This window comes from Chiloscyllium punctatum, chromosome 4 (assembly GCF_047496795.1).
Source record: "Chiloscyllium punctatum isolate Juve2018m chromosome 4, sChiPun1.3, whole genome shotgun sequence".
In the NCBI taxonomy this organism is placed as follows: domain Eukaryota; kingdom Metazoa; phylum Chordata; class Chondrichthyes; order Orectolobiformes; family Hemiscylliidae; genus Chiloscyllium; species Chiloscyllium punctatum.
In genome coordinates, this window is record NC_092742.1 from 105,246,362 (window position 1) to 105,264,816 (window position 18,455).

The 18,455-nt window shown below is 42.0% G+C and overlaps 1 protein-coding gene across 2 annotated transcripts in view; it reads right to left on the reverse strand.

Moving 5' to 3' along the window:
• Positions 1 to 695: 695 nt before the first annotated feature.
• Positions 696 to 18,455, reverse strand: part of psen1 (presenilin 1) — a 73,652-nt gene continuing 55,892 nt past the window's right edge. For both annotated transcript variants that reach the window (XM_072569484.1, XM_072569485.1), the window contains exons 7-11: positions 9,253 to 9,351; positions 9,076 to 9,162; positions 6,400 to 6,582; positions 3,193 to 3,311; positions 696 to 1,760 (exon numbers count right to left, since the gene is read on the reverse strand). In XM_072569484.1, the coding sequence (XP_072425585.1) occupies positions 1,605 to 1,760; positions 3,193 to 3,311; positions 6,400 to 6,582; positions 9,076 to 9,162; positions 9,253 to 9,351 (644 nt within the window). In that variant the 3' untranslated portion in view covers positions 696 to 1,604. The remainder of the gene's footprint in view (positions 1,761 to 3,192; positions 3,312 to 6,399; positions 6,583 to 9,075; positions 9,163 to 9,252; positions 9,352 to 18,455) is intronic.

Here is an 18,455-nt window from a genome sequence, read left to right on the forward strand (position 1 = left end):
ATCAATCCCATTTGGCAAGGTGTTAACTGCAGGCCAGACCACCCTGAGAATCCCACAATGGTGTGGACACCAGAACTTCATCCCCACAAAGACTGTGCACAGGTTACACATCGACTACAGATGCATGTGCAACAAGCAGATTAGTGAGAGGATGAAGCATGCTCCTCCTCCCTCAGCACTTACCTCAGACTCTACAGCATCGTCTGCTAGGACAGAGGAACTGGAGTAGACCATTCAGCCCCTTGAGTCTGCTCCACTATTTAATCCCATTATGGCTGATCGCACATTCCAACAGGGAGGTTCCTAGACCACATTTCATCTGATACCATGGATGTAGAGTCACCAAAGTTGATGAACCTCAGGTTGCCTCCTTCCTGACTGTATACTGTGCTGTCCTCTCTGCTGGCTCTGTCCTCCTGACCCAGGAGCAGTGAATGGACCTAGTTGAATATGAAACTAATGCTTTCATGTTTTGGCTCCTTGTTGGAGGAAAAGGTTCCTATCTACACTATCAAACAGTCCAATTATTTTAACGATGGTAATTTATTTTAAAAATAATTTATTTTAAAAACTCGTTTCACTCATGTCTTATGAGAAATGCCTTTGGCTTATTTCCTGTTGACTCCCAACTCCCCCTCTCCTCCCATGAGACAATAAGTTGCGATTGTCAGAAAAAAAAAACTGGAAAACACAAGTCCACTGCACCGCCAACTTTTAATTGCTACAGATCAGAGACCCCAAAGGAAGTCCAATCATTACCCCCATTTGTTCAAAAGCAATTCAATAAGTCTGCATGTATTGTCACAAAACATCACGAAATCCACAGCTTCTGATTCACGTTTGCTTTGTTCAAATAAAAAATCAAGTACAAAACAGCAAAATACCACTGTTGCTAGAAAGCTGTGATGAAAACAAAGTTGTTGGGCCACGATCCAAAAACCTGACCATGGGCCCGGAACTTCAACTCACATCTTTGCTCTCTCCACTGGTCTGAACTGACCTGCTGAGTGTTTCCAGCATTGCCTGTTTTTATTCCCAAAGTTCAGCGGGTGAGTTTAAGCAGAATGAGGGAAGGAATGTCCAGTATAGGGTGAAATAAAGTTCAGGCATCTATTCAAGAAATGTTTACTTAATGGGGGACCCTCAGCAGTTCAGAAAACTGCCTTTAAAGGATGAAAACCTTTTTACACAGTAATAATGTTGCAAAGAAGGCTGCATTCTGGACATTGAATGCAGCTTTTTTTTCATTGCAATGTTATAACATACTTTGCAGAAAAGCTGAGCAAGAGCAAAGCTGCATCGAAACTTCTAACAGCACAGCCCTGCCACTTTTCACTTCGACCATGGCACTCAGTGGTATATCAGGTTAAAATCAATCCCACAGACACACAGGAGTGATCAAATTCAGAAGTGTGCACAGGCAACAGTTGGATTTAAAAAAATAACAAATTGTTCCGATAATTACAATCCACAGAGGTCCCATACAGCTTTATTGTTCTCTACTTGAGAGATGGTTATACCAGTTACAACAAAAAAAATCCTTTTCCAGTGCTCAGCATGAAAGTTTTACAGTACAACTTGAAACATTTATTCCAAAACAAACACTAGATATAAAACTGATACAAAGCCAGTTGGTCCATGAAGGGGCGGACCAGGTTATCAGTAGCAAAATAGAAAACCAGGCCAAAGGTGATGGAGATGGGCAGTGCTGGCAGTGCCTTCTTGAAGATGGCAAGCAGCAGCAGAGTAAGGCACAAACCCTGAAAGTGTAAAGGTAAGGCAAATTACTAAATCTGCATCATTTCCTATGAAACTCCTCTTCAGTGGACGATGCTGGAAAAGAAGAGCACATTCATACCCATACAGGTCAGCACAAAGCTTGTGGTTCAATCTTATGGTTGGCCAAGGTGGCGTTTATTTTTGTGGGTGGCGGGGGAAAAGGGGTTTGAAAAGGGAGAATGCTTATTTCTTACCACCGCAGCCCTGAGTGTGAGGTTGCAGAGACACCAGTGGGAGGATAAATAGAGGATACTGATTGTGTTCAATTTGTCCATTAAATTGTTGGCCAGTAGTGAGCAGGGAAAGCAGAGACAGAGGACGAGAGGAGAACGATGAAGAAGAGAATGCATTGATGCCTGTTAGGCGAATTCTTCAAGTAAAAACCACAACAATAGCTTGTGAGGGAATGTGAAAAGAAAGATAAAAATTGGCACACAAGGAGAATAGAATGGCCCTCAAAATAAAAGAGAATTACACCATTTTGTGTTCTGTTGCCAGCCTTTTAATCAAAGAACCCCAGGCCTTTGTGCATCATTTAAACATAACTTATAAATGCTCATACTTACAGATGCGATGCTATACAGGGGATAATTTTAAAGATCCGACAATTGCTGTATGTACGAACGGCTACTTCATATTCGCCTGCACTGTGTTCCACCTTACATGTAAACTGACTTATGAATGGAATCAAGAATGTTTGCAACCTGGGGAATTCCCAGTGCTTAGAATGAAAGCTGTTTGCAGTGTCCCCCACAGTTAAAATGATTCTTAAAAGAAGGCTGTGTCACGTCTCCATCAATACATCACCAAATTCACTAAATACAACAGTGAGCAAGCTACAGTTGTCATATTAATCTGGTTCACCCAATGTGCAAAGTTTGGTTTCCACTGTGATTAAGAGGGCGCTTTAATTTGGCTTTAAATGGAAGTGTAAGATCTCCAACACTGCATCTCTGAAGGAGCAGTGGGGATAAAGAAAAGTAGGTCACTATTAGTCAGTATACCTACTCTAGTGACCATTACTAGACTGATTTGGAGATGCCGGTATTGGACTGGGGTGTACAAAGTTTAAAATGAAGGAGCGTCGCTCCGAAAGCTAGTGTGCTTCCAATTAAACCTGTTGGACTATAACTTGGTGTTGTGTGATTTTTAACTTATTACTAGACTGGGCTAGGGAAGGCTGAACCAGATTCAGCAGAGCTGCACTCAGAGCTCAGATTGCTGACCCATACAATGTCAGACAAAGCACCATAAACCTGCACCCCAACCAGCCTGCGGTAGTCTGCAATGTTACGCACAGACACTTTTCAACATTTGAGGCGGCTTTTGGGCACTTTTACTGTGCTGCAGTTCTATAAGCAGAATATATTTTCCCCAGGCTGTCCTGGGGAAGTCCCTATGATGTATACTCACAATTAATATTGCTACGAAACAGGCCAGAGTCGTATTCCAGTCTCCACTTGCTGCGGCTGATGCTTTTCCAACAAGGACACTGTAGAATATGAAGTCACCTAATCCAAGTTTCACACCCCCTAACAAGCAAAGCAAAATATAATTTGACCATGATGAGAGAGAGGAAGGGTCCCACAATGAGCCAGTATTTTAATGCCTGCTTTCAGCTCTCTAGTTTCCACACAGAGGCCCATTCAGTCTAGCTTGGGCATATGTTGTTTGGGCGGCCTGGTGACTCAGTGGTTGGCACAGTTGCCTCACAGCATTAGGGACTGGAGTTTGATGCCAGCCTCGGACAGTCACCTTCAGCAACTGTGTGTGTGGAGTTTGCACATTCTCCCCGTGCCTGTGTGGGTCTCCTCTGGTTTCCTCCCAGAGTACAAAGGTGTGCAGGTTAGGTGAATTGGCCATGGGAAATTCAGGGTAACAGGAATAAGGTAGGGAAGTGGGGCTGGGTGGGATGCTCTTCAGAGGGTTGGTATGAACTCGATGGGCTGAATGGCCTGTTTCCACACTGAAGGGATCCTAGGATTCTGTGTGTATAACTGGAAAGATTGAAAGATTTTCATTGAAAGATTTATATTCAGTGGCAATGCTCAGCATACAAATAGGTCATTCACTGCCCTTTGACCTTTTGTGATGACCTCAGTGATGGAACAATTTCATTTATTAAAAACTCATTTTGTGGGACGTGGACGTCACTGGCTGGACCTGCCATCCCTAATTGCCCTTGAGAAGGTGGTTGTGAGCTGCCTTCTTGAACCACTACAGTCCACTACTGTGGGTTGACCAACAATGCCATTATGGACGGAAGTTCAGAATTTTGAACCAGAAACACTGAAAGAACGGCGATATATTTTCAAGTGAGGATGGTGAGTGCCTTGGAAGGTGCTAAGTACATTGCTGAATTTCTGCACTGCATCTTGCAGATAGTGCATACTGGAGGAAGTGAATTTTTGTGGATGTAGTTTCAAACAAACAGGTTGCCTTGCCCTGGATAGTGTCAAGTTTCTGGAGTTCTGTTGCAGCTACACTTATGCACCCAACTGGGGAGCATTCTGTCACTTATGCCTTATTTTTGGTGGACCTGTTTTGGGAATCAGTTACCGCTGCAAGATTCGTAGCCTCTGCCTTCTTCTTGTAGTCACAAAACTATGATGTTCAGTTCCTGGTCAATAGTAAGCAGCAGGATGTTGATAGCGGGCGAGTTCAGTGATTATAAAGCCATTGAATGTCAAAGGGTGATGGTCAGAGTCTCCCTTATTACAGACGGTCATTGGCGCTTGCATGATACTTGCAGATAATACATAATTGGGAAGCATTATGGATTAGAGAAGATAGTGTTAAACATCAAAAGGACACAGACCAGCTGTGTCTGATTTCATTTATTAAAAACTCATTTTGTGGGAAATCAGACACGTGGCGGAAAAGTATTAAGAAATTCATTTTGATAATTTTGGTAGAAGAACATGGGAAGGCAATATGTAACACAGGTGACAATTCTGGAGTTGGAGTATTCCACCACACTCCAAGTCAGGAATGTGATGGAATACTCCCCACTTGCCTAGATGGTGCAGCTCCAACAACACTCAAGAAGCTGCTCGATTGGCACCATCTCCATAAACCTTCAGTCCCTCCATCACCGGCGCTCAGTAGCAGCAGTGTGTACTATCTAGAAGATGCACTGCAGAAATTCAGCAAAGATCCTTAGACAGCACCTTCCAAACCCACGACCATGTCCACCCAGAAGGACAAGGGCAGCAGGTACTTAGGAACACCACCACCTGCAAGTTCCCCTCCAAGCCACTCACCATCCTGACTTGGAAATATACAATCGTTCCTTCACAGTGGTTGGGTCAAAATCCTGGAATTCCTTCCCTTCCGGCATTGTGGGTCAACACACAGCAAGTGGACTGCAGCGATTCAAGGCGGCAGCTCACCTCCACCTTCTCAAGGGCAAATAGGGATGGGCTATCAATGCTGGCCAGCCAGTGACCCCCAAACCCCACAAATGGATAGAATAGTTGGTGCAGGAGCAACAGGACCTAAGGATAACTGCACACAGGTTTGTGAGAGTGGTTAAAGATACAGAATCCTGGGCTTGATCCTGGTCCAGAGTACAAAAGCAAGAAAGTTATGTCAAACCTGCATGTTTTATTGGTTCAGCCTCAACTGGAGCACTGTATCAACTTTGACAGGCAATAAATGCTGGCTGGCCAGCAAGGTACGCATCCCACAAGTGAATTAAAAAAGGTTCTGGGCACCACATTTTAGAGATGTGATTGCATTCTTGAGGGTACAGGAAGGATTTACAGAAGTGGCTCAGAGGATGTGGACTTCAGTTATGAGGACAGTTTGAAGCTGGGGCTGAGAAGGTAATTAAAATTATGGACTGAACAAAGTAGCTATGGAAAAACTGTTCCCATTGATGATAGGATGAGGAATTGGGTGTGGGGGGGGGGCACAGATGCAAGGCAATTAGCAAAAGAAGCAACAGTGAAAACGGGAAGAAACTTTCACACAGAGAGTGATTAGGATCTGAAATAGGCTGCCTGATTGCATGGTGGAGGCAGGGCCAAATGAGGCTTTCAAAAGGAAAGTAGAATATTATCTAAAGGAGGAGGAACTTGCAGGGCTACACAGGGAACATGGCGCTAGGAGAGCTGGTCCTTCTGACAGCTAGCACAGACATGATGGGGCAAATGGCCTTTTTATGTGCTGAAACCAGAATACAATTCTATGAAGCAACTGCTGTTGATTTTTATCTACTCAAACCACATCCCACGTGACCCCTACAAGTCCATAATTCTATTTCTTTCTCTCTCTTTGTATGCATTCAACTAGCTTCCCCTCAATGCATTCATGTTATTTGCTTCAATTTCTCCAACTAACAGTGAGTTCCAGATCCCAGTTGCCTTCTGAATTATGAAGTTTCTCCTGAATTCATTAGTGACTATCTTATATTTATGACCCACAAGATATACCAGAAGCCTGAAATATGGAAGCACAGAGATCCAAAGGTAGAGGTTAGATATAAAGTGTAGGTCAAGACAATGGATACATTTTTCAGATTGTGGCTCCTGCTTCAACACTGCCTCTCAGTCGTCCAGGACACAGTTGAATGATACAACCTAGCAACTTATAGCTTCCAGTGCTAAGTTCACTTACTTTCCTCTGGATCTTCAATTGCTACTGGAGGGCTAGGCAGAGCCTGCACGGCTGCCCGACTCTCCTGGGTCGATTCCATAGGACCCAACCTGGCATTTCTGCTGTTTGTCCATTCCTGAGTGAAGCCCCCATCGTCTACCTGGGTCGGGCCATCATCAGCACAAGTCTGATTAAGGGCAAGGCCTGCAGAGGTTAAAAGCAGAGAAGATACATTACAAATGTAGGCAGTTCCTGTCACCAAGTCAGATTAGGAGATCCGAATATACTTGAGGACAAACCTTCATCAGTCAAAGACCCCAGTTCAAGTATCAGGTCAACAGACACTGCAAAAACACTGAAAAGCAGAGCCACAGAAGGTAACATTTTCCAGTCAATGATTCAGTCTGCAATGCATGGTCTACAGTGGGCTAAACAAATTCAAGACTAATTGTTAAGAGTTAAGCACTGAGGAAGTACTCTGGGGAAAGAACAGCAGAGTGGGACTAATTGAATACTTATTTCAAAAGAGTAAGCAGAAACATGCAAGGACGAATAACTTACCATGCTGTACCACCCCATGATTCTATTTCCCATACTGCTAGGCCAATATAGCCACATAATACTCTGGCAAATAAAAACAATCTGAGCAGAACAGTAAGCTGCAACCAATCAAGGAAAATCACTTGGGAAATTCCTTTCCAACTTAAGGGTAAATATTGGGAAAGCTGTGACTCAGAACCATTGAAATCAAGTTCAACTACACATCATTGAATCATAGTCATCAATTGTGCATTACCTGATGGAAAACAGCAGTGACTCTTGACCTGTGAAATATCAATGAAATGCTCTAGATTTGATACTGTTCTGACTCTTAACTACTGTCACCAGGTTCAAGGGCAAAAAAGGTTCAAGACTCGAGATTCCAGTAGCCTGGTAAGACAACTTCAACATATTGGATCAAAGTTCAATGGACAGTCAAGTTGACATTTCACAATTTACCCAACAAGCCAATACTCACTGACCTAAATTAGTTGCTAATCTAGCAAGAGATTGGACTTCAAAATCTCACCATTTATCAGACCCTCCAAGGTCTCTGTAATCTTCCCCTTCAGGCTATTTCTCTCCTCTCATAGGGTATCTGAACTGGAAGTCACACATTTAAAGTAAGGAATTTCTTCTGAGGGTCATTAGGCTGTGTAACTTACAAGCCCACTGAGTCCAACCGAGTTTTGATCTGCAAGGGAGCCAAAGGCCGGGCAGGAAATTGGAGTTAACACCACAATCAAATCAGTCATGTACTTATTGAATGGTAGAGCAGGCTCAAGATACCAATAGCCTGCTTCCGTTCCTACGTGCGCTCTTAAACATAAACAATCGTGTGATCAGTTCCAGTTCCATTGTCTGCTGTCAGGGTGAACAGACCTGTGCTGAAAGCACAACTATTTTTGAAGACAAGAGTGTCATTCTTTCCTGATTACCGAGGCCTGTATCTACACATGAATAGTATACCAGATGCAGAGAATCATGCAGACAACTCATCTGAGGTGTTTATCCCATGTTCCACTCAGCCTTCAACTCTTCTCAGAGAAGCTCTGTTCATTGTATTGTGACTTATAAGTCAATCTTAGTTCTTACCTGTGACATGGCATGTCTCATCAAATGGTTCTTTATAGACCATGTCTTGCACTAGGTATTTAACATTATCTGAATTTAAAGTTTCCAAATAGCTTTGTTGAAAAAAGACAAGACTCATATAGTTTCCCCTCTACATTGCTATTTCTTGCAAATGCTCTGATGAGTGCAAGACCAAAAGTTTTGACAGAATGCGTCGTTTTGCAGCAATACTCATGTTCTGTATGCACAAATGACTGGTTCAAAACTGGAAAAGAAGTTGCACTGAATGAAACAGAATTCTGAAGAACCACGATATCCAGCTGAAAATAAACTGTTTCTTGCTTCATGAACACTGCCAGACCTACTGAGGTTCCCCAGCATTCTCGGTTTGTTCCTAAACTGTCGTTGTTGATGCACTTTAATCTCCCTTTTCTTCTGCACTCACACTCAGGGCAAATAGACTCAAATAAAGGAAGCTGCAATATGCTGAACATTTAAGCCACTTTTAAATATTCTAACAACTCTATTCCAAGTGAAACTAGAACAGATCCACAAAAGAACTCAGGTTCATACTGGTGATAGGTAAGTTAAGACAGGAAGAAGCATCAAGGATTTCTTGGTAGAATAGTGGAAATGTAACTCAAACTATTTTAGAATCACTGGATGCAGTAATTGAAGGCGTTAATACAAATAGAAAGACTTTCTGTAGCTGTATCTGTGCTCTTGGAATATAGGACATCGGTTTACATTTAAGAATGAAAGGCATAATTTTCTCAAATTTACCTTAAGCATTTCCTTTCAATTTGCAATTTTCTGAACTCTAACAACTTTTTCTTGAAAACAATACCTCAGATTATCGTTTGTTGCAAAAGATTAAGTAAAATCTCCCTTATTTTGAGTGAGCTCTTTTGGACATAGTAATTGAAGGAAACAACATTTTAGAAACAACGCTCAGAAATCAAATGCAACTCCAACAAGTGCAGAACTAGAGACAATATCAGAGTAGTTTTATTACACAACGTCCACAGTGACTTTCTTGGATGTTTCCTATCAGGTTTAACTAAAACAAACTGTTGCACTCACCGGGTGGTGGCAAACCAGAATCTTTCGGAGGGTTCGACCGGGCTTCTGGATCAGTATCTGCCATATTAACCAACCATACCATTGTCGCTATGCAAAACAACAAACAGCCGGGTTAACCCTGTGCACTGAGACCTTCAGGTTAACAATCAGAATGGCAAAGCTCCCCCCTGAACTTACAAGAATAGATCAGAGCTGGAAATATTGGTTCATTCCTCTCTTGTGCAGTCTCGACTAGAATGCGCAAAGGACCCTTGGGGCACAGGACTGCGACCAGATCTGAAAAAAAAACATTTGGTCAATATAAACTTCATATCATGGTTTGATAGAAAACTGGGTAATGTAAGATTTAATCAAAATAATTTTTATATTCTAAAATCCAATCTTCTAATTGCTAGGCATCATGGTTTGGATGGTGCAGCTGAAGGTGCTTTGGCGAGTTGCGGTATGCATCTTGCCGATGGTGCACATTGCTGCCAGTAGTGGACGGAGTGGATGTTTATGGACGTGGTGCCAATCAAGTGGGCTGCTTTCTTCTGGATGGCGTCAAGCTCCTTGAGCATTGTTAGAACTGCACTCATCCATGCAAATGGGGAGTATTCCATTTCACTCCTTGTGGCTTTGAGGATTTTGGAGGCAAATTACTTGCTGCAGTATTCCGACCTTCTGACCTGCTCTTGCAGCCACTGTGGTTATATGGCAAGTCCAATTCAGTTTCTGATCAATGGCAACCCCCAGGACGATGATAGTGGGGGAATTCAGTAACGACAAAACCAGTGAATGTCCAAGGGTAATGGTTAGGTTCTCTCTTGTTGAAAGTGGTCAATGCCAAGCACTTGTGTGGCATAAATGTTACTCCTCACTTATCAGTCCCAGCCTGGATAACATTCAGGTCTTGCTAACAATTGGACATGGAATGTCTCAGTGGTGAATGGTGCTGTAGTTTGAGTGGTTATGTTTGCTAATGATGCACAAATTGCTTTTGCAAATTATTGCAGCCCAAATTGCTACAGACAGTTGTAAACTGCATTTAACAAATTACATAACACAGAATCCAGATTTCCAATCTAACTGATTTATGCTCAACATGAGGTTCCTCCCAATATTCATCCATTCTGGTAATGGAGACAGAAAATGCTGGAGAAACTCAATGTCTGGCAACATCAGTGGAGAATGTTAAGTCTGCTATGACTCTGGTTCTGAATGTCATATCAAACTTGACTTTGTTTCTCTCTCTGCAGATGCTGAGTTTATTCAACATTTTCTATAATTTCAGGTTTCTAACATCAACAATAGTTTGCTTTCATTACAGCTTATTCCTCTATTCTCTTTCAAATGTTTAGCCGTCTTTGCCTTAAATGCATCTTAGTTGTTCACCAGCCCTGAGGTTAGTGAGTTCCACATTCTTGCCATTCTCTGGGTAAATGTGTTTCTCCTGCGTTCCTTATCAGATTTATTTAGGACTATTTTGTACTGATAATTCCTGGTTTAGCATCCTCTTTCAATGGAATATAGATATAGATTAGTTAAAGATATGGGTGCAGAAATGGCAGATCAAGTTAATTTGGGCAAGTGTGAGGTGCTACACCTCAGGAGAATCAACTGTTAACTTTGGGCACATTTAGAGTATTGCTCTCAATTCTGGTTGCCACATTACAGGAAGGATGTGGAGAGGGTGCAGGAGTGGTTTACCAGGATGCTGCCTGGATTAGAGGGTATGAGCAATAAGGAGAGGCTAGAAAAACTCAGCTTGTTTTCTCTGGAGTGACAGAGGCTGAGGGTAGACTTGATAGAAATCTAAAATTATGAGATGCATAGATTGGGAAAAAGATTCTGACCACCAACCAGAGTTGAAATATTTAGTACGAGGGGGCATGCATTTAAGGTGAGAGGGGCAAGTTCAAAGGAGAGAGGAGGAGCAAATTTTCTACAGAGAGTTTGGAACATTCTGCCAGGGGTGATAGTGTAGGCAGATACTAGGGGGGTGATTAAGGGACTTTTAGATAAACACATGAATATGCAAGGAATGGAGGGATATGGACCAAGGGTAGGTAGAAAGGATCAGTTTAATGTGGTGTCATGTTCGGCATAGTATTGTGGGTCGAAGGACCCATTCCTGTGTTATATATGTTCTAACTGTAAATCTTTACAATCTCAAACCCTTTCATAATCTCCCAAGGCGTCAATTTGTTGGACCCTTCTATGGCTCAGACACAAGGAAACAATTTCAGTCTTTCATCCTTTCCTGATGGACAGAGTTAAAACAAAGAACAATTCAGCACAGGAACAGGCCCTTCGGCCCTCCAAGCCTGCGCCGACACATTTGCCCTTCCATACTAAAACAGTTCTGGCATAATTCTTATAAATCATGTTTTGCAACTTTTCCAGAGCATTGTGCAGTATTTGAAGTGTGGTCAAGCCAAGGTTCTGTACAAGTTTAACATTTAATAATACTGTTTCTCAATGCTCTTCCTCAATGAATACAGATCTGTCTAGTAACCACACAGCCATCTTAACATTACAGTACAATTGATTTCTGCCAGTAAGAGTGCCTCACAGCAATTGTTGAATGATGTCAAACATTCAAAGCTTGAACATATACATAATATCTAAACATTTTTGGCAGTCAGTCAAATCATTCCCTGGACCATGTGCTATCTAATTTTAAGCTTTTTAAAACACTTATGACTACATATAAGCCTTAATTATAACTTGCTGGATAAATGTGATTCAGAATATTATGTTTCTAGTTATAATTTTTGCTTGTTTGTGTCATAACTTACTTGCCTTAGACTGATACTCTAACTAACACCACCATGTACAGGAATAGACAGGCACAAACATTCACACAGCAGTTTGGGAGTCAAAGCCTGAGTTTTGGTTCTGAAAAGTACTTTTTACAGACTTTGCTTTCTGTCCACAGCGTCCAACAAAGCTGTCATTGGGACAGTGAACTTGCACCCATGCCCCTCCCATGGTGTTACTCACAAATCTGGCACTTTTCAACAAGAGCAAATACAGCACAGACTTGGTTAAAAAGAAAACAGAGCAGATTGAGTGAACACAGCTTATTGTGAATTTGTCACTGAAAATAGGCTTCTTCCTATTTCTGGCTATTATGATGGCATTCCTGTAAACCTACTTGGACTTCATTAAACTGCAGATTAGATAGAGTAGTTGCTTGAGCTGTACCCAACCAGGCAAGTGGGGAGTATTCCACCATGCTCCCGATTTGTGTCTTGTAGATGGTGAACAGGTTTTGGGGAGCCAGGAAGTGTATTACTTGCAGTAGGATTCTGAGCCTCTGACCTCCTCTAGTAGCCACAGGTGGCTAGTTCAATTCAGTCTCTGGAAACAGTAACTCCCAGGATGAGTGATTCAGTGATGGTAATGCTATTGAATGTCAAGGGGCTATGGTTAAGTTCTCTTTTACTGGGTATGATCATTGCTGGTACTTGAATAGATTGGTCAGATGGGCAGACATGGCAGATAGAATTTAACCTTGATAAGTTGGTCAGATGGGCAGACATGGCAGATAGAATTTAACCTTGATAAGTTGGTCAGATGGGCAGACATGGCAGATAGAATTTAACCTTGATAAGTGGGAAATATAGTCTGTTCTGATAGAACGCGATAGTTCTGTTCCCGTGCGATCACGCGTTATAGGAAAATTGTGTAAAAGCAGCACCATTTAAACCAATGGGAACAGAATTGTGTTATAGCCAACACACGCAAGGAACGTTTGCATTCTACAAATAATAGTCTAAAATCTTCAATCACCTAATGACCAATTCGCATTGAAGAAACATGTGTTATAGCAAAACTGACTGTCATGCACATTGGAAGAATTAACAAGATGAAGGAGTCTTCACTGGGAAGCTCAGAGGAACAGAATGATCTTGGGCTGCTTATCCACACATCCCTAAAAGTAGCAGGGCAGGTCAATAGGATAGTTAAGACAGCATACAGGATACTCGCCTTTATCAACCGGGGCACAGATTCCAATAAAAGGGAGGCTACAGGGAAGCTGTACAGGATTTTGATAAGGCTACAGCTGCAGTACAGTTTGTAGTTCTGATCACAAGACTATAGGAAGGAGGTGACTTAATTGGAGGGGGCGCAGAGGAGAGTCAACAGTACGTTGCCTGGGATGGAACATTTTAGTTTTGGAGCAAGGATGGATACATTTGGGTTGATCTCCTTGGAGAAAGTGAGGACTACAAATGCTGGATATCAGAGTGTGCTTCTGGGAAAGCACAGCTGGTAATGCAGCACCTGACAAGCGGGAGAATTGACGTTTTGGGTATAAGCCCTTCATCAGGATTTCTTTGGAGCAGGGTTGGCTGAGGTGGGACCTTGATCGAGGTATATAAGATTACGAAGTCAAGAAGAAGAGGGTATAATTTGAAGGTGAAAGGCAGATGATGTAGAAGGGATTCAAGGAAAACTCTTTTCACCCAGAACATGGTAGAAGCTTGGAATGCAGCACCAAGGAGGGTAATTGAGGTGGGAAATCATGCTTGACCAATCTCCTGAAACTCTTCAAGAATGTAACTAGTAGAGTTGATATGGGGGTGGCGGGTCAGTGGATGCAATTTGGAGTTTCAGATGGTTCTTGACAAGGCTCTATAACAGAGACTAGCATGTAAAGTTAAAGCACATTGGGGGGGGGGGGGATAGTGAACTGACAGATAGAGAACTAATGGGCAAACAAGAAACAGCTGAAATAAAAGGGCCTTTTCCAAGTGACAGGCAGTGACTTATATCTCACAGGGATCAGTGCTTAGACCCCAGTTATTCACAAAATATTGTAATGATTCAGAGGAGGGAATTAAAAGTAATATCAGCAAGATTTTAGGTGGCATAAAGTGAGTTGGCAGGGTGAGCTTTGAAGAAGATGCAGAGATGCTTCAGTATGAGGTTATCCACTCTGGTTGACTAAAAGACAGGAAGGCAGATGATCTGACTGGCAGTAGATCGGGAGTATGACCTGGGTGCCCTTGTAACCAGTTATTAAACGTAAGCATATAGGTGCAGCAAATAGTGAAGACAGTAAGTGTTACGTTGGCCTTCATAGCAAGAGGATTCATGGACAGAAGAAGGAACATCTTACTGTAATTGTACAGAGCTTTGGTGAGACCACAGTTAGAGCACTGTGTGCAGTTTTAGTCTCCTACTCTGAAGGAGGATGTTCTGGCTATGGAGAAAGTGAGAACTGCAGATGCTGGAGATCAGAGCTGAAAAATGTGTTGCTGGAAAAGGGCAGCAGGTCAGGCAGCATCAAAGGAGCAGGAGAATCGACGTTTCGGGCATAAGCTGGCTATGGAGGGAGTTCAACAAGGTTACCAGGCTGATTCCAGGGGTAGCAGGACATATGAAGGCAGACTATATTCACTGCAGTTTAGAAGAAAGAAAGGGAATTTCATAGTAACCTATGAAATTCTAACAGGATTAGGCAAGCCAAATGCAAGAAGGACATTCCCAATAACCAGGGAGTCCAGAACTGGGCATCACTGTAAAAGGATGTGGGGTAGACCATTTAGAATGGAATAGAGTGGAAATTTCTTCACCCAGTGTTTGTGGAACTCATGACCACAGAAAATGGTTGAGGCCAAAACATTGAATGTTTTCAAGGATGAGTTCGATAAAGTTTTTAGAACTAAAGGGATCAAAGGGTATGGGGAGAAAGTGGAAACTGGTACTGAGTTGGATGGTCAACCATGATCATGCTCAATGTTGAAACCGGCTTGAAGGGCTGAATGGCCTATTCCTGCTCTTATTTTCTAAATTTCTATGATTAAAAATATGTACATTAGTAACTTTAAAAGGGCTTTGAGGTGCAGAGTTGCAACCCTACCTCTGAACCAGGAGGCTCGGGTTGAAGATCCACCAACTCCAGAAATGTGTAATTAGATCTCTCAACAGGTTGATTCGAAAATGTCTCCACTGAGGAAGTGAAGATGGCTGACCTCCAACAACTACAATCTTCATTTGTGCCAGATATGACAAGACGCACACTGAGCTCTGATGAGACGGATATCAGTTCGTTGCTTGGGAGGATCGTCCATATATAAGAATAGAGTGATGGGGCAGTTTAAAAATGGAGCACCTTGGAAGTGGGCAGTCACTGTACACCTCGAGTTTTGGTGTTTTTGAGAGCTTGCTGTGTGGAAATTGGCTGCTGCATTTTCTCTATTTTACAATAGCATCAACATTCCGTTGATTGTTTTGGGATGCCCTGAGGACATACCAAGCATAATATAAATGGAAATCTTTCTTTTCTTTTCAGAGATTTGGGTAACTGGCAGGCTACATATACACACCCTATTGCAGGGACCACTGGCCCTTTCCTCCCACTCTCCAGACCTGCACAAGGCCAGATCAAAGCAACTTTGCTTGACTTTGCAAGTAGTAGTTAAAAATAATTGTTCAGTAGTTTTCAGGAGCTCATAATTCACCTATTGTTTGCATAACCAAATCCTGTCATTTGCAAGCAACCGCTTTTCCTGCCTGGAGGCTTAATAAGGAATATGGTTTCAAGAGTTTAGTTATACCAGAGGTAAGCTTTATGTGAACAACCAACAGGTAATTTTGTGGCTGCACCATGAATTATGACATGTGGTGCACAGGTCCAGATGATTTATTACCAAGACTTATTTCATCACACAATGAGAGAAAATGAACTGCCTTTATACGATGCCTTTCACAGTCTCAGAACATCACCAATGACTTTGTAGTCAAAGCACTTGTATAGTAAAATTGAAATGCAACAACCAATTTACGCACAGCAAATGCTCAAAAACAGGAATGAGATAAATGACTAAATAATTTGTTGTTGCTGATGTTTTTGAGGGCTTAACGTTTGTCAGGTAAACAGGGGAAGGAATTCAATAACCAGTGACATGGGATCTATCAAATCCCTCAAAGATTTTACATGTAGGAATGATTTCGCAATGAGAAAATAAGGGGAGAATGCGGTCTCACACTAAATGTGCAGCTTCGGAGTATCCTCCCTGTGCACAGAGCAACAGTCAATGCCTGTATTACTGGCAAATAGTGGCAGCAAGCATCTAAGAGATGGCACATAGTACCACTCTTCAAGGGTAGGAGATGGAGCAAGTCCTTCCTTCTCACGTTTTCAGTCTGCAGTCACTCACTCATACCACAACTTTTGATAATCTCACTATTATTTGACTATGACTGAGGCTCTTGCACAGTGAATACATCGTGTAATCTTTTGGCTGATTTACACTCCTGCATATAGCTGTGGGACTCACATTGTATCAAAGGATAGGTAAATGCAGTTCTGGTTGTATTCTTCCTAACTTCTCACTGCACCCTCTCTATTTCCAGTAACCCAACAGTAAACCTTCCCCTGCATTCCATCTCCCATCTCAAGGTTTATGACAGAACTAAACCACCACAATTCAATTTGGCCCTTTTCATATCTACACCGCCTACTGAACAATGAGTCTAGGCTCTGTACATTGACTTTTCAATATTACAAACAAAATTAGCCAAGTAACTCTCTAAGGTCTCTTTGCTTTAAATCCTACCCCCACCCAGTGCCTCCTTACTACTGACATATGCAGACAGTGGGTTACAAATGAACATCATAGTAAAAACTACTATGTTTGAACTTCAAAGAGAAGCTTTAATCTAACTCGCAAGAACATACCAGTATAAATGTACTTGAACATGTAGATACAACAAACAGTCCAATAACCTTAGGAGGGAGGGAAGAATCACACTCTGAAAAAGGTGTTATTGTGTCTGATACTTCTAATTATTTTAAACAGATGGCTGTGTGTGGTTTCGGTGTTTGCTTTTGAGAAGAAAGAAAAGCCCTTTGAGAATTCTGGAGACATAGCTCCCCATTAATAGACAACAAAAGGCAAGTCTTGACAATCACATCAGCCTCAATTAGCTGGGTAATGTGGAAACCTGCCATGAAACCATTCGGGATGGGTAACCAAGAGAATATGGCAGTGGAGTCATGAGGAGCAGTTCACTTCATTTCGTTATTCAGAGAATCTCTACAAAACAGACTGATATAAAATGAACATATCAAACTGTCTGAATGTGTTGTATAATTTCAGCTTAATGGGTGAAGAGAATGTTTTACTTTGAGGAACATTGGATAGTAAAGAAAATGTTAATTTTACATTATATACTACTACACACCCTCAAAATGTGAACAAAGTCAAAAATCACATAAAACCAGGTTATAGCCCAACAGGTTTATTTGGCAGCACTAGCTTTCAGAGCGCTGCTCCTTCATCGGCTAAGGAGCGGTGCTCCAAAAGCTAGTACTTCCAATTAAACCTGTTGGACTATAACCTGATGTCGTGAGATTTTTAACTTTGTCCATCCCAGTCCAACACCAGCTCCTCCACATCCTGAAAATGTGGACATTTGAAACTCTCTCCCCATAAAAGGTGGAAGATGAAGAAGTTAATTAAAATATTTCACATTCGATTAAAAGATTTTAATCTTGTTGGGGTTTTGTGGGATACAGAACACACGGAGTGAGCTGTAGATCAGTAATGGTTTTGAAGTGGGAGTTTACATGGGGTTAGCTGACACAGGGTATACAGACACAAGATGGCCACTGAGTCATAGGTTGGTCACTTAGCACACAAGATGACCATTGAGCCATTACATAGAAAATACAACAAAGCATACACAGATACTGTCTGAGGCTATCAGGATACCAGCACAATAGACACAGAACACAGGGGGGCGCACGGGGGGAGAGAATACACATCAGTAATGTCTACTGCCCAAAGTGTCTGAGTCCAGCCACCACCTTCAATAGAAATGTATACAAGTATTAATACCTTAGATTTGCACTAATGGAAAACAATCTTGCTTCTCAGGAAGAACGAACATGACCATTTACTGCAACAATATGCAGTACTGTGCAGCTACTGAAACTGAATGATTCTGCAATGTTTTCTGTAAACAAACCATGCTGTACAAACAAAGACTTCAAATATTATACCACAAAATGTATAAAATATTATGACATATGCTCAGAGGGTAAGAGAAGGCTCGCAGCTGACAGCCCTGCTGGTGGGCATCTCTCTCTCTCTCTCTCTCCAGAGCTCCAGTTTCTTTGTACAATAAACTCTGTCGTTGAATCCCGATTCTGACTCCACGGCTGGTGATTTTCCCCACAAGTTTGAATGATGACGATGGCAATGAATATTATTATACTTGTACAGGATTTGCTTTTGTGCCAGTGAGAAACAGCAGCTAAGTATAATGCAATGAAGTCAGTGAAGCAATCACCTCAGCTCCAGCTCTCACTCAATGATCGAGGACTTGCACACTACACACCGTGGCTGAAGTTCACACTGAATGATCAGAGACTGTGCGCG